The sequence below is a fragment of the Equus quagga genome, unplaced genomic scaffold (assembly GCF_021613505.1).
Source record: "Equus quagga isolate Etosha38 unplaced genomic scaffold, UCLA_HA_Equagga_1.0 73948_RagTag, whole genome shotgun sequence".
Taxonomy (NCBI): Eukaryota; Metazoa; Chordata; class Mammalia; order Perissodactyla; family Equidae; genus Equus; species Equus quagga.
The window spans coordinates 74,211-99,159 of record NW_025802963.1 but is presented as its reverse complement, the minus strand read 5'-3'; the positions used below and the strand labels follow the sequence as shown (position 1 = coordinate 99,159).

The following is a 24,949-nucleotide window of genomic DNA, read 5'->3' as shown; positions in this document are numbered from 1 at the left end:
ACCATAAGGCTTCTAGAAGAAAAACGTAGGTAGTACACTCTTTGACATAAGTATTAAAAGGATCTTTTCGGACACCATGTCTTCTCAGAGAAGGGAAACAATAGAAAGAATAAACAAATGGGACTTCATCAGATTAAAGAGCTTCTTCAAGGCAAATGAAAACAGAATTGAAACAAAAAAACAACCCACTAACTGGGAAAAAATATTTGCAAGTCATATATCTGACAAAGGCTTAATATCCATGATATATAAAGAACTCTCACAACTCAACAACAAAAAATCAAACAACCCGATCAAAAATTGGGCTGGAGACATGAACAGACATTTCTCCAAAGAAGATATACAGATGGCCAATAGGCACAGGAAAAGATGTTCATCATCGCTGATCATCAGGGAAATGCAAATCAAAACTAGACTAAGATATCACCTTACACTCATTAGAATGACAAAAATAAGTAAAACAAATAGCAACAAATGTTGGAGAGGTTGTGGAGAAAAAGGAATCCTCATACACTGCTGGTGGGAATGCACACTGGTGCAGCTATGGAGCTATGTACTATGGAGCACAGTATAGAGATTCCTCAAAAAATTAAGAATAGAACTACCATACGATCCAGCTATCCCACTACTGAGTATCTACCCAAAGAGCTTGAAGTCAGCAATTCCAAAAGTCCTATGCACCCCAATGTTCACTGCAGCATTATTTACAATAGCCAAGACTTGGAAGCAACCAAAGTGCCCATCAAGAGATGAATGGATAAAGAAGATGTGGTATATATATACAATGGAATACTACTCAGCTGTCAAACAGAACAAAATCATTCCATTTGCAACAACATGGATGGACCTTGAGGGAATTATGTTAAGTGAAATAAGCCAGTTAGAGAGGGATAATCTCTGTATGACTCCACTCATATGATGAATTTTAAAATGTGGACAAAGAGAACAGATTAGTGGCTACCAGGGGAAAGGCGGAGTGGGGGGTGGGCACAAAGGGTGAAGTGATGCACTAACAACACGAATGACAAACATTAATGTACAATTGAAATTTTGCAAGATTGTAACCTATCATTAACTCAATAAAAAAAATTGTTAGAGGAGTTGCTTACGTCAGCTCGGGGAGGAAGGTGTGACACAAAGAGGACCTCAACTCCATCTGTAGTGAGTTCTTCATATATGTATACACATATACATATACTAAATCTTAAACCTTGTTAAATCTGGATGGAGAGTGCATACATTTGTTATATTCTCTGATATTTTTCTCTATGCTTGAAAGATCTCCTAATAAAAAATTTAAAAAATATTTTAAACAGTTCCCAAAGTAATCCTATTAACTATTATTATAAACAGTGCACAATTAGGTTCACTCATATCTATTTTAATCAAGATTGATAGCTTTTAGGATTATTCAAGAGCTTCTTGCTCTTATTATTTTCATTTATTTAAAGGCAAAGGAGCTCTTTTGCTTCTTGGAAAACTCATGAATCTAGATATGTGAGCTATTTAGGTAAAATATATATAGATTTTCCTATCACTTCTCACTCTTGTAGTTTAAGTCAATAACTATATGAAGGCACTGAGCCTCTTAAAGGGAAAGGAATATTATATTTCTGCATGCATAGTAAGCTTTTAAAAAGTGCTTACATTAAAAAAAAAACCTCCTATGTCAAATGACATATTGCATACTTATTTTATCTTAGTGCAAGCTGTGGCACATGGTGGTCATTCAAAGCATGGGCAATGAATAAACGCTGCTAAATATTGTAAAGAATAATAATCCCATTTTCCAGTACATAAATGGTTACAACCCCAAGAAACGTCTATCAATAAAAATCCTTATGTCCCTTTCAACTCTGTTTTCTGATACTATCAATAAAACTAATGATATTTATAAGAAAAAAATAATAATCATTCTAAAGGTAAATGAATTGAATTCTCCAATCAAAAGACACAGAGTGGCAGGAGGTTAAAAGAACAAACCCAACAATATGCTGCCTTCAGGAAACATCTCAACTCTAGAGACAAACATAGGCTCAGAGTGAAGGGATGGAAGACAATACTCCAAGCTAATGGCAAACAAAAGAAAGCAGGTGTTGCTATACTTACATCAGACAAAGTAGACTTCAAGATAAAACTGGTAAAGACAGACATAGAGGGGTGTATAATGATAAAAGAGACTCTCCACCAAGAAGACATAACACTTATAAACATGTATGCACCCAACACAGGAGTACCAAAGTACATAAAGCAACTATTAATAAACCTAAAAGGAGTTATCAGTGACAGCACAGTAATAGTAGGGAATCTCAACACCTCACTTATATCAATGGATAGATCGTCCAGAAAAAAAGTCAACAAGGAGATAGTGGACTTAAATGAAAATCTAGACAAGATGAACATGATAGATATACAGAGAGCACTCAGTCCAAACAGAATAGACATTCTTCTGAGGCACACATGGAATGTTCTCAAGGATAGACCATATATTGGGAAACAAAGCAAACCTCAATAAATTTAAGAAGATTGAAATCATATCTATTATCTTTTCTAACCGTAATGAGATGAAACTAGAAATCAACTACAAGAAAAAAGCTGGAAAAGGAATGAAAATGTGGAGACTAAACAACATGCTACTGCACAACCAATGGGTCATCAAAGAAATAAAGGGAAAAATCAAAAAATATTTGGAGACAAATGAGAATGAAAACATACCATACCAACAATTATGGGATGCAGAAAAAGCAGTCCGAAGAGGGAAATTTATAGCAATACAGGCCCATGTGCCGGGAGCCGTGGCTACATCATTTGATCGGCTGTTTGACACGGTCCAGCCGATTAACGCCGAGGGGTGCAGGGTCACCCCTTGGTGAATAATAACCGGCCGGACCCTCACATAGTTCTGAAACCTGTGCTGCTTCTAATTGCCCTTCATTCCTTTTCCTTTCTTAACCTCTAGTTTTCACTCATTGGGTGGCTGCTTGGGAGGCACTACCTCCCGGGAGAATTAAATATAGTCAGAGAATGTGACCACCTGCAGGTAACTTTTAAGATATTTTTCAGTTAGTTAATGGAGGAGCACACAGTCCCTTTTGAGACAAGCAGAAAGGAATCCTGCCCAGATACCATGTTGAATTAGGTTTATGGCCTCCATCTGGTTAATATTTCCTACTCCCTCCAATTCTTTGTCTAAATATATATATGCATCATCCTTCTAAGTTTGCTGGTTAATTGGATGATCAAGAAGTATCTACATATTATTCTTGACCTTCTGCTTTCTGTTAAAATGTTATAGAGGTTTTCTCCTAAAAGCAATAAATAATAAATAATTGATGAGTAGCAGGGCCGAGGGGTGCAGGGATGCCCCTCAGTGAAGAACAGCCGGCCGACACCCCTGATATTTTGTGAATTATATGCATGCTTTCTATCAAGGTTATGTCTATACTTATTTCTGTTTTTTATTCTTGAAGATATATAGTTTAGCTTAGCTTTTCAGCCCTTTACTTTACTAGCAAAGTGATACTTTCTCCGGGCAGTGTGCTTAAGGGACTGTTAGCTCTACAATCTAAAAGACAAAGGAATGCTTTTCACCCCCTAACGGGCGTGAAAACGTAAAGATGTTTAACCGCCCGCTGAGAATGCAGATAGCCCTGGGGATAAGATACCCTGGAGTCGCCTTTTGTTCCCAGTAACCATCTACACTAATGGTGTAAATGATTGAGGGAGGCAGGGATGGCTCCCCCAGGATGTAACCAGACGGACTGCTGTCCTGTCTGGAGGCCTGGACCTTCTCTCCATGATTTAACTTTACCATGAATTACACCAGATGTCTAGGTACCTATCTCTTTTAGCTTAGAGACAACAAACACTAGCTAATTGCGGAGAAGACTACCATTAACCTTGTGCTCTATAGAATAGAATGCTAATAAATATTCTTGCACTCATTTTTTACTTCCTTATCTCTCTGAGAATATTTGTAGAGCTATTTCTGTACTAATCCTGAAAAATATGTAAACGACACTTGTGCACAGTAAACTTGGACTTGCTAACACTGACCCAAGTTTCACGTCCTCTTTATTTTCCCCTCATTGCGTCGACGTCGTCCATCCCTCAGGAACCTGGACTCAGCAGGGGCGGGACTCCGGCACCCATGTTAACAAACAAGAAAGAGCAAAAATAAACCGTCTTAAACTACACCTAAGAGAATTAGAAAAAGAAGAACAAACAAAGCCCAAACTCAGCAGAAAGAGGGAAATAATGACAATTAGAGAAGAAATAAATGAAATTGAAACAAAAAAGACTGTAAAAAGGATCCATGAAACAAGGAGCTTGCTCTTTGAGAGGATCAACAAAATTGACAAACTCTAGCCAAATTTACTAAGAAAAAAAGAGAGAATCCTCGAATAAATAAAATTAGAAATGAAAGAGGATAAATTACAACAGATACCACAGAAATACAAAAGATTATAAGAGAACATCATGAAAAACAAACTGTACAATCTACAAGGAAGGGATGAATTCTTAGACTCTTACAACCTCCCCAAACTGAACAAATAGAGAATCTGAATAGACCAATCACAAGTAAAGAGATTGAAACAGTAATCAAAAACCTCCCAAAAATAAAAGTTCAGGATCAGATTGCTTCTCTAGAAAATTCTACCAAACATTCAAAGACAATTTATTACTTAGTCTTCTCAAACTATTCCAAAAAATTGAGAAAGATGGAAATATTCCTAACATATTCTGCGAGGCCAACATCACCTTGATCCCAAAGCCAGACAAGGACAATACAAAGAAGGGAAATTATGTGCAAATATTGCTGATGAACATAGATGCAAAAATTCTCAACAAAATATTGGCAAACTGAATACAGCAAAACATTGAAAAGATCATACACCATGATCAAGTGGGATTCATACCAGGGACACAAGGATGCTTCAACAGTTGCAAATAAATCAACATGATACCCCATATTAACAAAAGGAGCAACAAAAACCACATGATCATCTCAGTAGATGCAGAGAAAGCATTTGACAAGATCTAACACCCGTTCATAATAAAAACTCTCAGTAAAATGGATATAAAAGGAAAATACTTCAACATAATAAAGGCCATATATGACAAACCCACATCCGATATACTCAAGGGGAAAAACCGAAAGCCATCCCTTTGAGAACAGGAACAAGACAAGGATGCCCACTCTCACCACTTTTATTCAACATAGTACTGGAGGTTTGGGCCAGAGAAGTTAGGCAAGAAAAAGAAATAAAAGGAATCCAAATAGGCAATGAAGAAGTGAAACTCTTGCTGTTTGCATGTGACATGATTTTATATATAGAAAACCCTACAGAATCCATCGGAAAACTATTAGAAATATTCGACAACTACAGCAAAGTTGCAGGATACAAAGTCAACGTACAAAAATCAGTGGCATTTCTATACTCTAACAATGAACTAACAGAACAAGAACTCAAGAATACAACCCCATTTACAATCGCAACAAAAAGAATAAAATATCTAGGAATAAATTTAACCAAGGAGTTGAAAGACATATACAAGGAAAACTATGAGACATTACTGAAAGAAATCAAGAATGACATAAAGAAATGGAAAGATATTCCATGAACATGGATTGGAAGAATAAACATAGTTAAAATGTCCATACTACCTAAAGCAATCTACAGATTCAATGCAATCCCAATCAGAATCCCAATGACATTCTTCACAGAAATAGAATAAAGAATCTTAAAACTCATATGGGACAACAAAAGACCCAGAATAGCCAAAGCAATCCTGAGACACAAGAACAAAGCTGGTGGCATTGCGATCCCTGACTTCAAAACATACTACAAAGCTACAGTAATCAAAACAGCATGGTGCTGGTACAAGAACAGACACACAGATCAGTGGAACAGAATTGAAAGCCCAGAAATAAAACCACACATCTATGGGCAGCTAATCTTTGATAAAAGAGCCAAGAACACACAATAGAGAAAGGAATCCTCTTCAATAAATGGTCCTGGGGAAACTGGACATCCACATGCAAAAGAATGAAAGTAGATCACTATCTTTCTCCATACACAAAAATAGACTCAAAATGGATCAAAGACTTGAAGGTAAGACCTGAAACCATAAAACATCTGGAAGAAAATATAGGCAGTACTCTCTTTGATATAAGCCTTAAAAGGATCTTTATGAAGTCGATGTCCGCTCAGACAAGGGAAACAAAAGAAAAAATAAACAAATGGGACTTCACCAGACTAAAGGGCTTCTGGAAGGTAAAGGAAACCAAGATAAAAACGAAAAAGCAACTCACCAAGTGGGAGAAATTATTTGCAAATCATGTATCTGATAGGGGGTTAATCTCCATAATTTATAGAGAACTCACGCAACTGAACTACATAAAAATAAACAACACAATCAAAAAGAAGACAGAGGATATGAACAGACATTTTTCCAAAGAAGATATACAAATGGCCAACAGGTACATGAAAAGATGCTCAACATCACTAATCATCAGATGCAAGTCAAAACTACACTTAGATATCATCTTATGCCTATTAGAATGGGTATGACCATGAAGACAAAAAATAAATGCTGGAGAGGTTGTGGGGAAAAGGGAAGCCTCATCCACTGCTGGTGAGAATGCAAACTGGTGCAGCCACCTTGGAAAACAGTATAGAGATTTCTCAAAAAGTTAAAAATAGAAATACCATATGACCCAGCTACCCTACTACTGGGTATTTATACAAAGAACTTAAAATCAACAATACAAAGAGATTTATGCGTCCCTATGTTCATGGCAGCATTATTCACAATAGCCAAGACATGGAAGCAACCCAAGTGCCCAGCGACAGAGGATTGGATAAAGAAAATGTGGTGCATATATATATGTACAATGGAATACTACTCAGTCATAAAAAAGACATAATTATCCCACTCGCAGCCACATGGATGGACCTTGAGGGCACCATGTTAAGCGAAATAAGCCAGACAGAGAAACACAAACTCTGTATGATTTCACTCATATGTGGAATATAAACAAAGTTAAGGACAAAGAGAACAATTTAGGGGTTACCATGGGGAACTGGGGAGGGTGGGCACAAGGGGTACAGGGGCACATTTATATGGTGTTTGACAAATATTAATGTACAAATGAAATTTCACAATGTTATAAACTATTTAGACCACAATAAAAAAAAAAAGAAAGAAAAAGAGGAGGAACATGACCAGATAATAAGACCTATCACAAAAACCCAGGAAAAAATCAATAGCATGGCACCTCTGCAAGGACACGAAAATCGACCTATGGAACAGAATAGAGAGCTCAGAGACAGCTACAGGATAAGGGAAAACTTAACATCCGGTAAAGGAAGCCCACAAAACCGTAGGACATGGATGGAGGGAATGACTGTGAAAGAAAATTTGGACAAATTTGACTTTATGAAAATTAGCTAAAAGTACCCCCAAAACATGTAAGGTACAACGTAGTGAGTTTTCTTAACAATGCTGTATTATATATTTGAAGGCTGCTAAAAGAGTAGATCTTGAAAGTTCTCATCACAAGAAAGGAAAGTTTGTAACTGCGTGTGGTGATGGATGTTAACCAAACTTACAGTGTCGAGGATAACCCTACTCTTCTCTGTAATGTCTCGTTTAGTGCCATAAGAACTTGTTCTCATCATCGTTTATGTCATTCAAAAGTACTTTTCCAAAACTCATTCTTCAAGAAAAAGTAAAGATCTCAGAGATATATTTTTAATGTGCAGACCTGAACTCCCAGAAAGAGAGGAATCATACAAATGTGGGCATAAGGATGGATGTCTTCTAAAAGGAGGCACAGGAATTCATTGACAAGAGTTACCCACAGGGTGCAGATTAAGAAGGAAGCTCATTTTTATTGCAAATTCTTTCGCACTCTTCTTTTTTGCTAAGTGCGTAATTTTGGTTAAGTCTTGGATTAAAAACAATAAAAGTGTTTCTCCACCTCACAGGACCGCTGTGCTGAGCAAGACTTGGAGTGAACACTTCCTCCAAAACGCCTGTCGAGTCCAACGCCTCCTCACCATCCCCCAGCCCATGGCCTGGCTCAGGCCACGAATCTCCTCCCTGGGCCCGATCCTACAGCTTGTCCTCTCCAGTAGGCCCCCCTAGCCCTAGAAATCTCTCTCTGCTACCCAGATCTCACCTGTCCTCCTCCTGCTCAAACACCTTCCTTGGTTCCCCATTGCCTTTGACTTAAAATTGGAGCACTTAACATTTCACTAAAGTCTTCCACAACCAGCCTCTCCTGCCATCTCCCAGCCTCATCATCTCACCATGAGTCAGTCTCTCTCCCTCTTTCTCCCTCCCTTCCTCTCTCCTTCCCTTCCTTTGTCCCTCCATCCCTCACTCTCTCTCCCTCTCTTGCTCCCTCCTTCCCTCTCCTTTCTCTCTCTCTCCTTCCCCCTCCTCCATTCTATTCGTCTCTCCCACTCTTTGTCTCTCTTTATCTCTCCCTCTCTGCTACCTTCCCTCCCCCTCTCCCTCTCCCTGTGCCCTTCCCCTCCCCTTCACTTTTGCCCACACTATCTTCTTGACAGAACTGCACACAACTACACCCAAATGTCTACTGATCAGCATTCAAGGTCTCAGCTGAGAACTCTCTCCAACCTCAGTCTTGCCTGTCATGCTCTGAACCCAGGCCCTGCCCATGTGGACTGGGAGTGTCCCGACCTGGGATGATCCCCCACCAGGCTGGGAGCTCCTGGAAGGCAGAGACCAGGGCTGGGTGCTTCCCGGGTCTCCAGGACACAGGATAGGGCTGGGAAGAGCTGGGGATGGCACAGAATTGGGGATGGGCAGGCAGGCATTGTGGCAGTGTTTGCTGAATGGGGACTGGATGGATGAAGGTGGAGGTGTTCATGGACAAGAGTTGAGTGACTTCAATCCCCAGGTGTCCCCTGTGAACCCCGGACTGAACAATATGATAGGAGTTAGGAGCCCAGGAAACATCCAGGCGGTGCAGATGTTTGAAAGAATGTGATTTCAGAGAGAAAAGTAAGGGAGCAGAAGGGAGGTTCACTCTCTGAACATGTCCTGAGGGGCATGATCTGCCCTCACACATTGTCACTAGTTCTCTCAACCGCCCAGATCTTCTACCCAGAATGCTGTAACCTTTCCCTTGTGATCCCGGCTGGGTACCTGACCCCGTCTCTGGGCTCTGCTCCTATTCCCACTAAGCAAAAATGACAGAATCCATGAAAAGACCTTGCCACTCCCAGCTGGGGAGCAGAGCCAGCAGAGGGTTTCAGGAACAGACCATGTGCACCTGCACTCACCACTCAATCTCTTTAGGCTCGCGGTCCCTCAGGAGCTCTCGCACCTCCTGCCGGCACCGCTCCTGGTGCTCCGGGTGCCTCACGAGGTTGTACAGGACCCAGGCGAGGCCGCTGGCTGTGGTGTCATGTCCTGAGAGGCAGCCAGACAGGTTTGGGTCTCTGGACGGCTTCAGCACCAGAAGGTGGACAGCGCCCTGACATTAAGGCCCTCAGGGAGGATAGGGAGGATGGGGGACGATGAGGTTGCCCAGGGACCACCAGCCAAGTCCCTGGGATAGAGAGACCCCTGCCCCTTCTGTAGTCTCACCCGCAAACATAAAGGTGTCAGCTTCAGCTCGGATGTCCTCATCTGACAGTTCCTTCCCATCTTCATCCTGGAGAGAAAGCAAGACCCCCAAAATCACCAGTTCCTAGGGGCCCTGAGACAATCTCTGAAGCTCCAACAGCCACCCAGGACCCCAAGCCAACCCTGCACTCCTGGACCTCCCTTTGTCCCTATCACCAGAGGCCCCACCCCACAGGCCTCCTCCTTGGCATCCTTGCCTCCTCTCTTGTCCCTGGTGGGAGGAATCAATGATCCATGAATATTTCCATGGTTCTACATGATGAGGACTTTCTGAGAAAAATATATTGGCAACCCAGGTTGCAGGATGATTGACTGGCAACTTGCCTTGGAAGTTAGAGTTTGAGCATCGCTCCAGAGCCATTTGCTCACATTCTAGGATGGTAGATCCAGAGATTCCTTATCTCCCCTGGAGATAACCCTACAGAACCTACAGACTTTGCCTTCTCACTGAAGATCTGCTTATATTCCAGAAAATTCTCCTTCTCCTAATCTCCCTCTCTCTCACCATAAGGAAGAAAGGACACATGAGTCAACTGTCCTAAGTTCCAAGGTTCATACTGTGGGGTCACCTCTCTCATGATGCAAGCATGGCTGCACATACAGGTAAGAGCATCACGCCACCCTCAGAGGAACTTGGGAATGGGGAACCAGAGCCACATTTCTGCTCTGGCTACTGTTAGTGCTGTAATCAATACGTGGGCTGCTCTGATCCGGGGTGCTGACATAGATATATGTGTTGTCTAATATATATATATGTTAGACTTAATAAGTTAGAGTAGAGTCCCAGGCCCTGCCCAACATCAGTTTCAGACTTTGCCGTCCCCCAGAGCCTGCATTCCACACAGTCATCTCTAAAACATACCCCTGACCCATCCCTCCCTTCCTCAATCACCTTCCATAGCTACCCAACTGCCGTCTGTGTCAGGTCCAAGTTCTCCTATCTGACATTTGAAATCAAGGTGCATCCTACCTCTTGAATTCAGATCCCAGAGAAGCCCACCTTGGCCAGCAGGAGCACGTCGATGAAGTCCAAAGTCTTGACCTTAGCCTTGGCCTTGAGGAGGTCATCAAGACCCTGATCAGGGAGGGTGCGACGCCGCTCCTGGATGACAGAATCTGTGAAGTCATGCACCAGGCGGCAGGCCCTACGGAAGCGCCATCCGTCAGGGATGAGGTGGTACAGGGAGTCCATGTGCAGGGTGATCTGCTGGTTCCGCTTTGTCACAAGGGCGCTGAGCTCCAAGACGGCAGAAATGTATTCACTAGGCTTCCTGCAGGATGCGGGCATGAAGGGAGGCAACAACTTAGCTCACCTGAAGCTCAGGAAGCACCTCCCACCAGAAATCAGGCCCTACATCCCATGGGGAAATTGAGTCTCCAGGAACAGATGGCCCCACAGACGGATGGTGGGGAGGATCCAGGAGACGTGACTCTCCAGACTTTCTTCTCTCCCTGCTTCCTATCCTGTCTCTGTGAGCTGCCTCCATGTGCCAGGTGCCCAGGGCACAGCTGAGACACCACGCTTCTCTCCTTTCTCTCCTACCAGTATCTGCCCTTCTCCTTCCAAAGCTGTCCACACAGCTCAGACCTTGTCCTCTCCCAACTGACAATGGACCTAGCCTCCTCCTGAGTCTCCATGCATCCAGTGTCAACACCACCTGTGTCTACACAAGTCTTCTCTAGAGTCAGACGTCCAAGCTCAGCTTGACCCTCATCTGCTCAAACACCTTCCATGGTTCCCTGGACACCTCAATCAAGTTCATAGCTCTTTGCCTGGCTTTTGAATATCATTAAGATCTACCCCCACCTATACCTCCAACCCCATTTCCCAGGTGTCTCCTTACTGTTGCACACATTCTGCTCGTCCTAGCCTCCTGTCCTGTATTAAACATTTCTAACTACCTGAAAATATTGCTCTTTCCCTTTCCCATTCCCCACTTCAGTGTCCAGCTCGGACCCTTCTCCTCCAGGAAGGCCCTTCTGATTGCCGTGGTCAGTCCTCCCTCCATCTATTCCCTTGCATCTAGAGGCTGTATTCCCTGGCCCTGGGCAAGGACTCACTCCTGGCAGTTACTGTCGAAACTGAAGACACATTTCTGCAGACTGTCGAGGGTCATGAGGCTGATGTGCTCAAACATGTCCAGATGGGCACTGCCCTCCGAGGCCAGACGCATCCACTTGGCCTGGACAGAGAAGCAGCAGAGCCGGGGCTGGGATGGGCCTCCCCTCAGCCCAGCCCCAACCCAACACCAGGACGGGGTCCCCAGACCCAGCCTCTTGGCCCCAGGCACCTGTCCTGTGGAGGACCAGGCATGAGCAGGAGTGGACGCTGTTGCTGTGAGGATATGAAGACCCCACGGCTACGGGTCAGGAGACCTACATTCCAGTCCTGGCTCTGCCTGCTACACTCTGTGCACCCTTGGCCAGCTCACGGCCCCCCTCTGGGCTCCACTTGTCATCCTCAGTGACAGGTCAGATGACCTGCTTTGGTGTCAGACAAACCAGGTTGGAATCCCAGCTCCACTTGTTAGCTCACTTGCCGTCTGTGTGAACTCGAGCAACTCCCTAACCTCTTTCAGCCTCAGTTTCACCATCTGTAATGGGGAAAAAGAATCTCCACCTCACAGGGACATGAAAATTAAATTAGACAACACACATCATGGAATTGCCGTGTAACTTCTAGCATATAGAATGTGCTCAATAAATGCTAGCTTTCATCATCTTATTGTTATAAATTGGCTAGGAGACTGTCCCCTATGTTGGTAGTGGTAGTCCTCCATGGGCCCTGAGCACCCTGCACATTCTTGCTGGGTATGCCAAAAACACAAGGCCCTGATGTTCTTTACCTGGGCCATTTCTCAGAGTTGTTTTTGCAGCAAAGAATGTGATGGGAAGAGGAATTGTCTCCCCCCGGGCACATACCAGGCTTGCTTCCAATTGCTATGAAACTCACACAGTCCCTAAACCTAGTGCTCCTCCTGTGCATTGCAACAGACTGCATGAGCAGGCATCTGTGGAAGCCCACCTGTTTCATCCTCATGGGATTTGGGGACTTGGAGGAAGAATGCAAACCAACAATAGGCACGTTCAGCTTGCTGAGCCATGAGTAATAAACTGTCCTTTGTCTCTGGTTCAGGAGTCTCATGTCTTCTGGCAGGATCCACAAAACACTAACGAGCCTACTTGTCAGCTCCCAAGTATGGAAAAGTCCCAGGCACTTCACAAAACCCCACCTCCAATGCTTCACCTCCCTACATCCACCCTTTGCAACATGACTATGAACTTCCATGAGCAGGAGGAGCCCATTTCACCACCCTTCATTCTGGGCTGGCCTTTGGACTTGCTTTGTCCAATGCGGTAAAAATGATGAGTGATCATCCTAAACCTAGAGCTCAAGAGGCATTGCAGCCTCCTCTCAGCCTCTCAGAACCTGGCCTCTGCCGTGTGAACAGCCTGAAATGCCTTCTGGAGGGAGGGAACCACACGAGAGGATTGTCCCAGCTGAGAGCATCCTAGAGCAGCCTGCAGCCAACCAGGCCCCAAACACGTGAGAGGACTGAGCCCAGAACAGCAAAGTACCTGACCCACAGCTGATCCCAGATACGTGAGTGACCCCATCCATGTCCAGAAGAAGCAGCTCACTGAATCGTAGACTTGTTAGCAATAATGAAACCTTATATATTGAAAAGTGGTTTGTTACTCCATATTCAGTATTCAACATGCAATGTTCATCACTATCATCAACAGTGTCTCAGGATTCCAAGGCTTCTGAGAGGGAAACATAGAAACTAGCACATGAGCACCTACTATGTGCCAGGGACAGGAGTCCGTTACATCGTCTTGATCACCCTGCAAAGTGAGGCTCATTATCCCCAGTTTACAGCTGAGGAAACCAAGGCTCAGAAAGGAGAAGCAATGGCCCCAAAGCTACCCAGAAGAGCCAGAATTCCAGACAAGATGTCTCTGAGCCCCCATTGCTCCCAAGGCTCCAGGTAGGAGCTTGGGTTCAAGAGACTCACATGCATGATGTTCACACTGTCATTGAAAATCCTCACGTAGGACTTCAGGATGTTGAAGTGCAAGGCGGGTGTCAGCATGCGGCGGTGCCTGCTCCACTTGTCACCGCCACTCAGCAGGAGCCCATCCCCTGGTAGGGGCAGCCACAGAGAGTGAGCAAGGGAGGGCCTTCCCCTGGGCCCCAAGGTTGTCCCCAATCCCCTCACACACAGTTACTCACCCAGCCAGGGCTTCAGGAATCTGTAGAAGACCACGTCCTTGGGTGCAATGGCAGCTGACATGAGAGATAAGCCATCAGGGGCCATGGAGAGGGGGAGGGGAGGGACTTGTCAGACAAGGTGGGGCCCCAGCCAGGGGTCTGCATTCTCCCTCCAGGAGCAGCATAGCAGAAGTGGGGGCAAGGGCAGAGGAAGATGGGAGGAGGGGCGAGTTGAAGGGGGAGCACACCAGGCTGCAGCACAGACTAGAGCAAGGGCAGAGCCCACTGACACACCCCTACGTGCTTAGATGCACCCCAACATGGCACAACATGCCCCAGAACGGCTCAGAATGGCTCCTACAGGGTCCAACATGTTCTAAACACCCGAGCACAGCCCAGCACTCTACAAAACACCTTCACAGGGACCTAGGACACTGTGTCTGCCCAACACTCTCTCAGATCTCCTGGGACATCTGACATAGCCCCACCATGCACTAACATATCCTCCATGAAACAACATGCATGACAGACCCTGACATCACACAACATGCTCTGACATGGACCAGAAGACAATCTGACATGACCCCAGCATGTCCCACAGACAGGACTTAAACACAGTCCCATTAATGTTACAGACGTGGACCAGACTTGACCCAGAAATATCCTAAGACCGGCCTCAGACAAGACTCACATAAGGTCTCAGGCATTTCTCAGAAGGACCCAGGTCCTAGAGCTCAGAAAAACCCCAAATGTGGCCCAGGCATGACCAGAAAAAGGACCAGACAATCTCAAGTGGCATCAGACAAGACCCAAACAGACTCCGACATGCCAGGAATGTCCTTGGCAACAGCCAAGCCACAGATGTGACTGAGACCATCACCATTTGACCCAAGGAGTAAACATATACCAGCCGTAACCAAGTGTAACATATACCAGGTGTAACCAAGGGTAACATATACCAGCTGTAACGAAGTGTAACATATACCAGCCGTAACCAAGTGTAAGATATACCAAGGGGTAACCAGGTGTAACATATGCCAGCTGTAACCAAGTGTAACATACACCAGCCAGAATAAGTGTAACATATACCAGCTGTAACCTGGACCCAGGTGGAAACGCAGATGTGACCAGATGTGGCCATACAGCAGACATCACACAGACACAGCCTCAGTGTGAGCAGACACGACCAGATATCAGGCAGGTGGGGATCCAGGTAAGACAGAGGCAGTGTCATCTCCACCACGGCCCCTCCTGTCTGCACCAGGTCGCCTGCCCAGCTGGAGGCAGCACAGAGACCTCAACAGCAGGCAAGCTGTGGCCTTCAGGGTGTCTACCTGGAGCAAAGAGCACCGGCTTGATGCAGGTAGGGTGAAAGATGTGGATGACCACATGCCAGGGCCCCACCCACCAGCAGCACACATTCCCATAGGTCCTTGCCAAGCCCTGTGTACAGGAGACCTTCCTCTGAGGTCCGAATCCAGAGAGGAGCAAAGAGGAACTGAACCACTCTTCCAGGTGGCCAGAGGGAAGGACCTGCAGGGCAGAGACCCAGACCTGAGCCCCGTGAATCCCACCCAGCAGCTCATCCTCCTCCTGGGATCCCTCCCCGCACCTTCCATACATGACAACTGAGGTCGCTCAGTTACAGGGACACAAAGGGTCCTTCCCCATTTGTTTTTGTTTGTTTTTTCCTGCTTTATCTCCCCAAACCCCCCCCCCCCGTACACACTTGTATATCTTAGTTGCAGGTTCCTTCCCCATTTGAACCCAAAATCCGTGTTCACCTGACTTGTCTCCTATCCCCATTTTCCGGATAAGGAGACTGAGGCTCTGAACGATATGAACTCACTTGCCCACAGCCTTCCAGGTCATAAGTGGCATGCCTGAGACCTGACCCCACATCTGTCTGAATCCAGGGCCTGAGTTCTTAACCTTCGAACTGCCTTGAACCCCAGAACAATAGCTCTGAGAACCCTATGCCTGCCGATCCGGGCAATCGGAGTCACAGTGACTGCATGAGGAACTGGTCCTGTGACCTAAGCAGGCAAACTAAAGCAAATCCTGCAGCTCTTCCTGGAACTGTTGGGAACGAGCTCGTGTTTCCATGGGAGCTGAGCTTCTGGGACTCATCTTGACCAGCGTGAGGGTGAAGCCATCACAGAGGGACACAGAACTAACAGACGAAGACCGACTCCTGATGACACTGTCTGAGACCTGGATCCAGCCACGCCTGAAGACAAGATCCCTGGCCTGAACAGTCAGTCGATTCCCTTTCTTTGCTTAGACCATACAGGGTAGACATTCCACCACTCACACCTGAAAGAGACCCTGGCAGCCAGAGAGCCGGGAACCTGCCCAGAGTCGCCCAGCATTTTGGTGTTGGAGCCAAGGTCCCTGTCAGCTGCTGCCTGTTCCCCTGTTCAGCCTGGTCCATCTGGAAGTCAGAAAGGCAGGGGGGCAGCAGAAGGGAGCCTGGCTGGGGTGGAGTCCGCTTGGGGCGATTCCTGGGGCCTGGAGCAGGAGGGCCATGAGCTTGAAGAGGACAAGCCACAGGAGGGAGTGGAAGGAATCAACCCATCAAAGGTGGACATCATGAAAATAGCAGCCCAGATCCTGCACCAGCCTCAAGTCCTCAAGCTCTGGCCTGGGGGTGGGCGGGGTTGAGGCCAGGCCTGGCAGGGGGCCTCGGATGCTATCTTGCCCACTGCACCCCTCTGCCCTCTGCTTTAGAAAATTTCTGCTCATTGTTTCAGACCCAGTTCCAGAAACTCCTTCTCCAGGAAGCCTTCCAGCCTGACCCAGCAGAGACCTTGCTTCTCCTCTGGGCTGCCTCACTCATCTCCCTCTGGCCCATTCCTCACCACTCGAGGTCGGGGATCACTCTGTCTAGACCTGTCATCTAAGAGTGAGGATCCCCCAGGACAGTGACTTGCATTGAGGCCTCTTGGGGCCCCAGGGGTGCCCAGGACAGCAGGGCAGGGGGCAAACAGCAGTGGAGGGAGGATTGGTGAGATGGGGGTTGGTGAAAACAGGAAGGGAAGAGAAAGACAACTGAGAGGAGAGGGGCAGAGGGCCAGGCTCCTGCAGGGGCTGCACAGAAGCTTGCAGGGAGCAGCTAGAAGCCCTCGGATGCACCACGGCACCACCACCACAAGCTCTGCGTGGGTACCTGAGGCGCTGACGATGGTCCGGACCATGTCGGGGTGGCAGAGAGTGACAAGGGGCATGACGGGGCCCATCCAGGTCACAAATCCCTGGGGGTAGTTGGCCACCAGCTGAGTTACGTCTCTCAAGCCCTCCTCTGTCGGAGGAAACTGCAGGCAAGGAGGGGCCGTCACTCCCCAGAAGCAGCCATGGCATGTGCCCCCTGCCACCTCTGCAGTGGACACTGTGTCCAGATTCTGCATGCATGGGGGAATCCCTGCTTCCTGCTGCTCCTTTCCTCTCAGGGCAGGAGGGTCCCTGAGGCCTCTCCAAGTCCCAAGGGAGCAACCAGGGCACAGGGAGAAGGCACGCTCCGTACACAGAGGCCGACCTTGGCTCCAGAAGATGGATTTCCCTCATCCTGAGAGTGGTTGCAGCCCCGGGGTGGCCACAGAGGGAGGTGCTCAAGGGGGAGGTTTGTGGGCAGCAGGGTGGACTCAGGACTAGACCCAGGGGCTCATTCTCACATCCTTTAATGTGCTAACCTGTCCAGGGAATGGTGATAGCTTTGCAGACTAGTGATCTTTCTACCCTGGCAGACCCCAGGGGAGAGAATGAACTCTAACGGTCAGTCAAGAGTGTGGCCAGCAACTAGGCAAACCTTCTTGTTATGAGCTTCTGGGCATGCGACATGCTGTCTGTCTCTCTCTATCTCACAGTGCATCCTGCCTGTCTCTCTCCTCACACTACATCCTGTCTGTCTCTCTGTCTCTCACATTGCATCCTTCTGTCTATCTGTGACAGCGCATCTTGTCCATTTCTCTCTTACAGTGCATCCTGTCTGTCTCTCTATCTCTCACTCTGCATCCTGTGTGTCTCTCTGTCTCTCATAGTGCATCCTGTCTGTCTGTCTCTCACAGTGCCTCCTGTCTGTCTCACTATCTCTCACAGAGCATCCTGTCTGTCTGTCTATATCTCACAGTGCGTCCTGTCTATCTCTCTATCTCTGACCTTGCCTCCTGTCTGTCTGTCTATCTCTCACAGTGCGTCCTGTCACTCTATCTCTCATTACATCCTGTCTGTCTCTCTATCTCTCATCGTGCTTCCTGTCTGTCTCTCTATCTCTCACAGTGTGTCCTGTCTGTCTCTCTCTCACATTGCATCCTGGTTTTCTTTCTATCTCTCATAATGTATCCTGTCTATCTATCTCTTCTGAATCTATGGACACATACACATTTTTGAAATTGCAAATGAAAATACTGAGACCATGTCCTCCAAGAGGAGAAAGAGTAACATGTGGCTCCTCATAATGTGAATTCTCTAGTCCATCTTGCTGTCCGTGGCTGACAAATACCCCCAGCTGGTCCACGCAGGTGATCATAACTCATTTTCACCTTTATACCCCCTCCAAGTTCCACAAGGACCTGAGGGGAGGATTCAAACACTAGTAATAACTGATCCAGAGAGGGAGAGTCACTCAGCCAAGGCAACAGAGCAAGAGGGGCTGGAAGACGGAAGACTGTCCATGACGAGCCCCCACATCTGAGCCCTCAGAGAGGGAGGCAGACCTGCAGGAACCACGGCATTCCCGCTGCCCCCAGGGCCCAGAGAACATCCCAAGACCCAGAATCCCAGGAATGCCTCACAATGAGCTTTGGAACATCCCAGTTCTGAACTTTGTCACGAGAACAGTGAAATCACAGGAAGTGCTCCCCTGAGCTGCAGCTCTCGCCCCGGGAAGGGAAGGAAAGCTGTGCTCATCCCTCAGCTGGTCCAGAGGACGGGAGGAGCGGGTGGTCAGCTCTGGCCGTGACAGAGAGGGGTGAAGGCACGTTCTCCACCCAGGTCATCAGCACTTGTTGTGAGCGCCCACTGTCCACCCACCCCTGGGCTGGCCCTGCCATGTCTGCTCCCAGAGCTGCCATCAAGGTGGAGAGATAGATAATAAGTACTTGGACAATTAATGTTTAATTAAGCATGAGCAGGACCAAGTGAAAGGTGAAGGCCTGGGTGTGGGCAGGCAGCGGAACAGGCCTCTGAAAGGGAAGTGAGTGGCCTAGTTCCTCCAGGTTGGACAACGGGGCCCAATGGGACATCTTGAGGGGAGAGTCAGATGAGAGGAAGGGGTCCCAGAAAAGGGTGGGGAGCTGTGCCCAGTGGGTGGGGGTGGGGAGGCCATAGCTAATTCCTGTGGGGAAACTGTAGCCCAGCGTGAGCAGACTCAAGAAAATGGGCCAGGCAGAGTGGACCCTGGACAGTGCCCCCAAGGCCATCTCAAGCTCAGCGGTGGAGACTGGGAATGCCAGGGGTCTCGCTCTGTGCAGCCCTCCCTGGGAGCCCCTCAGAGCTGCACTAATGCATCCAGAGCAGGCTTGGGGTGGGGGACAAGGACGTGGGAGCCCCTTAGAGCTGCACTGATGGTTCCAGAGCAGACTTGGGGTGGGGGACAAGGATGTGGCAAAGGCCTGGGATGGCAGAGCAGAGGAACAAGTGAGTGAGCAAGGAGGGGCCGCATGGGCCTTCGTCTCACTTCCGCTCTCCTAGACCACAGCCCAACCCCGAGCCCCTTTCCCAACCCCTCAGGAAGTCCACCCACCCTGACGCCCCAGACCCCTCCTGCTGCCACACTCACCAGGCCCAGGTGACCCAAGAACCAGTTCCGTTTGGGGGGCTGCGGGAAGCATCGCAGGCGGCAGCAGTTGTCATAGAAGGTGGAGGTCCAGGCCAGGACGCGGGCCAGAAGCCAGGAGGCCCCGCCCAGCAGCAGGAGCAGCCACAGGGAGGCTGCCACGGGCCCGAGTCCCAGCCAGGACAGGCTCAGCTGCGGCATCCTGCAGGGCACACAGGGTGGAGGGCGAGCTCCTGGGGCCCAGGAAAAGCCAGGTGTTGGTGAGCTTGACGCAGAGACGGACAGCTCACAAAGAGGGCAAGGACCAAGGGTGTGAGGGACAGGACAGGGAGGGGCAGGAATGGTGAGGGCTGGGGCCAGGGCAGGGAGGGCTCAGAGAAGGGCGCAGAGAGGGGAGGGGGTCCATGGAAATCCAGAGGAAGAGGAAGAAAGAGACAGAAAGACAGACAGATAGAGACACAGAGAGAGAGAAGCAGAAGATAAAGAGGAAGAGAGACTAAGGAGGAAAGGCACAAACTGAATCAGTGGGAGGTTTCCAGAGGCTCCAGTTACAGGAAGTCCAGGGCTGCTTGCTCCCTGGAGCCACCCCTGCCGTGGGCAGCGCCCTCCCCACTCCAAGCCGGCACCTCCTTCCCTGGACCCCAGCCCACACCTCCTGTCTGCAGCTGCACACAGCCTCCTCTCCCCTCCTCCTGGGAAGTCTCTGCCCCTGGACCCTGACCTGGGAAGGCTGGCAGGGCCAGGCTGTGTCAGCCAATCCCCACGGACCTGCTTACTTCCTCTCTACCTGGCCACAGGCCCAGATGGAGGTCGGGGGAGGGGAGCCAGTGTTGTCAAGAGAGGCCTATGAACCAGCTCAGGGTCACACACCATGGATGCTGGCTCCTCAGTACTCAGCACCTTTCTCGTGGGCTGGAGGGGGAAAGTTGCTGGGTGGGCAAAGGTGTCTCTGGGCCCAAAGTTTACAGCCCCCCCTGCCCTTCCCAGTTCAGGGTGTAGAAGATGAAAGTTTGCATTCGAGAGTTCAGGTGCCAGATGAGCAAGGCCAGGCCAAGCCTTGTCCCCACACATCTCCTGGGCTATTGTCCACGTGAGGGGCCAGGTGGGCATCATGCACTGTTTCTCAGTGAAGAATCAGGAAGTTCAGAGACAGGGAGCCTCTGGCCCCAGGACAGCACAGCCTGGCAGGAAGCCAATACCTGCCTCCAGGCAGCCCAGGGCCTACGTTGCGACATGAGTGCTGGGAGCAGGAACAATGACACCAGCCTTGTGGGGATCACCGACACGAGACTCTAGGGTAAGGAGCCCCGTCAGGCGAGGGCACGTGGAGGAGTGGGGGGTGAGGCTGCAGGGGTCGTGAGAGCACGGGGTGCAGACAGCGGAAGGCAGAGCTGAGAGAGCCTGGGTGGAGTCATGCCCGTCCTCACTCTGACTGTGGGCTGTGCCGGCCCTCTCTGGGCTCAGAGTTCCATCTGGGAAACGGGATGTCAGATGAGGGCCTGAGGGGGGCAGAGGAGGGTTCCACAGGAAGGTGAGAAGGATCGGGAGCCCCAAAAAGACAGAATGAAGGGAAAGGGCCAGTAACTAGTCCTTGTGCTGCTGCGTGCCAATACTCCACATAAAGTAGACCTACTCTGTGCAGAGGACGGTATGTAAAGGGTGCCTACTATGTGCTGGGTATCTCACAAAACATCTCTATAGCCAGTCAGGATCTCTACATAAAGCATGCCTACTGTATGGCAGGTATGCTATATAAGGGGCATGTACTGTGTGCCAGGTACTCTCCACAAAGTGTGCCTACTGTGTGCCAAGTGCTCTACATAAATCCTGTCAACAGTATTCCAGGTGTTCAAGATAAAGCATGCCTACTATGTGTTCAAGACTCTCCATAGGGCATGCCTATTAAGTGCCAGGTGCTCTACATAAAGCACATCCATTACACACTGGGCATTCTACATAAGCACGCCTACTGTGTGTTGTGTGCTCTGTGTAAAGTATGCCTACTGTATGTGTCAGGTACCCTACATACAGTAAACCTATTCTGCCCAAAACACTTTACATAAAGGGTGGCTACTGGGTGCCAGGTACTCTAGAAAAAGTATACCTACTATGAGGCCATTACTCTACATAAATCCTGTATACTGCATGCCAGATGTTTTACATAAAGCATGCCTACTGAGTACCAGGTATACTACGTTAAGTGTGCCTACTGTGTGCTGGGCACTCTACATAATGCATCCCTACTGTGTGCAGGGTACTATATGTAAAATGCTCTTCCTGTGTGTCAGGTGATCTACATAAGTTAAACCTACTGTGTGCCAGATGTCCTCCCAGTGAGATAAAGCATCACGCTCCCCTAATCTCTGGGCCAGCACCCTGGGATCAGGCAGAGACCCAGGTGATGCATCTGCATGAGGGAAGATGCCTATTTAACTGAAAAGTGAATGGAGGCACAGAGTGGGCAAGCCTCGAGCCCAAGTTGCATGGCTGGTCATCCTCCCATGCCCAAGCCTTTCCCTCTGCCATGCTGCTCCACCCCCACTCGTAGGGGACAATGCCCTATTAATCCAGGGACATTTGTGATGGTGGAATCTCAGGCAATGCGGTGACCCCAGAGGGGACATCTTGAGGCCCTTGTGTTACCCCGCAAATCATCCTCCCACATCCAGGAGGCACCACCCAAAGGATCTAGTTCTCCCCTCCTGGGCCTCCCCTGATCCTGTCCAGAAGAGCCCTGTAGGATGGTGTCAGGTGAGGAACTCAAATGATGGGGCTCCTGGCAGAACTACTGAGCAGGATGGTGGGGGAAAGACAGTTCCCCTGACACTGGTGGGATGTTGGGGAGACCCCAAACCTCCCTCTCCCCATCCCACTGGCTGGGGGATTCAGGTCCTAGAGCTCTCAGTGCAGTGGGGTGCACCGTCACCCCAGAATCTCCTCCCCCTCACTGGGGCAGACCACCTGCTGGCAGATCCATCCATGTCAGGATCAGGGGGACAAGGCCAGACAATGATAAACCAGGCAGAGTCTTGGGACACACAGGAGAAAGGGTCCTCAGTGCCCAGCGGTGCTCAACTCACTGCGGACCTACTGTGTGCCAGGAATATGCAGGCAGCCGAGAGCAGGAATGGTGGCCACCACCAGTAACTGGCAACAAGCCACTGAAGCTGTTTTAAGCCCTTTAGACATATTACCCATTTTTTTCATTTTGTGGATGAGTAAACTGAGGACGAAAACTATTGAGTGACTGTCCTAAGTCACAGAGCTGATGGAGCCAGGCTGTGCACCAGGCTTCACACTGGGTGCCCTGAGCCACTAAGCTGTGCTCCTTTGTGTCTGTAAATGGGCATTTAGTTAGTGCCATCTCCCCCGATGTGGGAATAATCGAAAGAGACAATGCACATAAAACACACAGGGCAGAGGAAGGGCCTAACAAATGCTCCTCAATGTGATTGTCATTGCTACTGTTGTGTCATGTAATCATCCCACAGCCCTGCAGTATCGCGTTCGTGAGCCGATTTTTCAGAAGAGGAACTGGAGGCTCAGAAAGATGAAGCAACTTGCTCCAGCCACACAGCAAATTAGGTAAATATGACATTGCAGGTGACAGCACAACTTAGCACATAGGTGCTCATTAAATATCTGGGGAAGAAGAAAGCATTGCAGCCATGAGCTCTAAGGCTCGGCTCTTCAAAGTGTGGTCCTCAGACCTCCACCATCGTGTCACCTGAGAGCTTGCAGGAAATGAAGAATCTCGTGCCCCCGCCCGGAATGCTGACTCAGAATTGCATCTAAGTAGATCCAGAGGGGAATTGTGCACACGCCTTCAAGTTTTAAGAAGTGTTGCTTTAAGACCCTTGAGTCCGGGTGCTGTGAGGGATGAGGGAGGGGAGCAGCTTCACCCCTCTGATTCTCAGAGTTTTTTTCAGTTATGAAATAAGGAGAAATATCTATACCTCCTGGGGCTGTTCACGCATATGGTATATGTCTACCGAACACCCATTGAGTGCCAGGCCCTGAGGATGCAGCAGTGAGCATGGCAGACACTGTCCCTGCTGCCAAGGAGCTCATGCCCAGTGGGGAGATGGACACCAGTCAAATAAATGACCAAGGACGTATCAGACAGTGATAAGCGATGGGCCTGGTGGAGGGGTCCTACCTTAGGCCAGGGGTCTGGGTGAGCAGAGATCTGAGTGTACAGAGAAAGCCTCCAAAGGCAAGCATGAGGTGGAACACCCAGGCTATGCGAGAAGGCAAGTGGAGTCTTGTCCCTTTGACACTGGGGCTGAGAGCACTAACGCAGGAGCTTGTGCCATTGCTCCTTGGGAAGCCCAAGGTGAACAGCAAATCCAATCCCACATTAAAGCTATAAGTGAGTGTGGACCTTTCACTGGCCATAGCAAGGACTCAAATCTGGGCAGGCCTCTGCAGCCATTAGGAGGGCAGGGTCTGGCATCCTAGGGCTCCCCCCCTCCTGAGTCAGGTGACAGCAGGGGAAAGGAGGCCAGCATGGCAGGCAGGGAGCCTCATGTGGGGGTTTCTGTTCTGAGCCTGAGGAGGCTGGAGCATCCGCAGTGGTTTCTCATTCAACACAGAATGTGTCAGCTGCCAGATCACAGCAGCCTGGCTTATGGAATGTCCCCCAGCCAGTGGTGGAGCAGGGAGCCATGCACAGGAAGACAGAGGCTGGTTCTTCTCCAGGGTCCCTCCACCCCACCCAGAGCCAGGCAGGGGGCATTCATGCGACAGACAAGTGGTGGTGGTCACTCTGTGAGTCTCCAGCTTCAGGCACCACCTGTCACCCCTCTGAGCCTCAGTCTCCACATCTGTAAAATGGGTCTGAGAAAAGCTCAGTGTTGAGTAATGTCAGCATCATGGTGGAGTGAGCCATTCCCTTCATCTCTCCCCTATGAGTTACAAGCAGTCAGACATCCAGTGACCCACAAAGTACTCCCTGCTCAGCACATCACAACAGCTGAGTGATCCATGCATCTATACATCTGAAGGTGGCCAGATGGGGTCTCCAAGAGGCAGTGGACCTAGGAGGGAAGCCCTTCCCCTTCCCCAGGAACAGCAATCCAAAACTGTATGCTCATATCAGCGGGCACATCAGCACCCACAGGCTTCAAGGGCAAACACAGCACATGTGGCTCGGCCCATGCCCCCCAGTGGTGACAGGTGGTGCACACATCCTGAGGCTCCAGGACTCAGCAGAGCTGGAAACCCGGCCTCTCCACCTTTCCCTGCAGTGACGAGGTCTTCCCAGCAGTGGGGATGCAGAGACATCAAAAGCA

At 48.7% G+C, this 24,949-nt stretch overlaps 1 protein-coding gene across 2 annotated transcripts in view; it reads right to left on the bottom strand.

Moving 5' to 3' along the window:
* LOC124234451 (cytochrome P450 4F2-like) overlaps window positions 1-20,092 on the bottom strand; it is a 30,529-nt gene extending 10,437 nt beyond the window's left edge. Inside the window, exons 1-8 of one of the 2 annotated variants that reach the window (XM_046651794.1) lie at window positions 19,659-20,092; window positions 17,052-17,196; window positions 13,904-13,957; window positions 13,686-13,813; window positions 11,728-11,849; window positions 10,667-10,937; window positions 9,628-9,694; window positions 9,321-9,450 (exon numbers count right to left, since the gene is read on the bottom strand). In XM_046651794.1, coding sequence (XP_046507750.1) covers window positions 9,321-9,450; window positions 9,628-9,694; window positions 10,667-10,937; window positions 11,728-11,849; window positions 13,686-13,813; window positions 13,904-13,957; window positions 17,052-17,196; window positions 19,659-19,856 — 1,115 coding nt within the window. In that variant the 5' untranslated portion in view covers window positions 19,857-20,092. The remainder of the gene's footprint in view (window positions 1-9,320; window positions 9,451-9,627; window positions 9,695-10,666; window positions 10,938-11,727; window positions 11,850-13,685; window positions 13,814-13,903; window positions 13,958-17,051; window positions 17,197-19,658) is intronic. The other variant, XM_046651795.1, reaches the window with a different exon arrangement.
* Window positions 20,093-24,949: the final 4,857 nt, after the last annotated feature.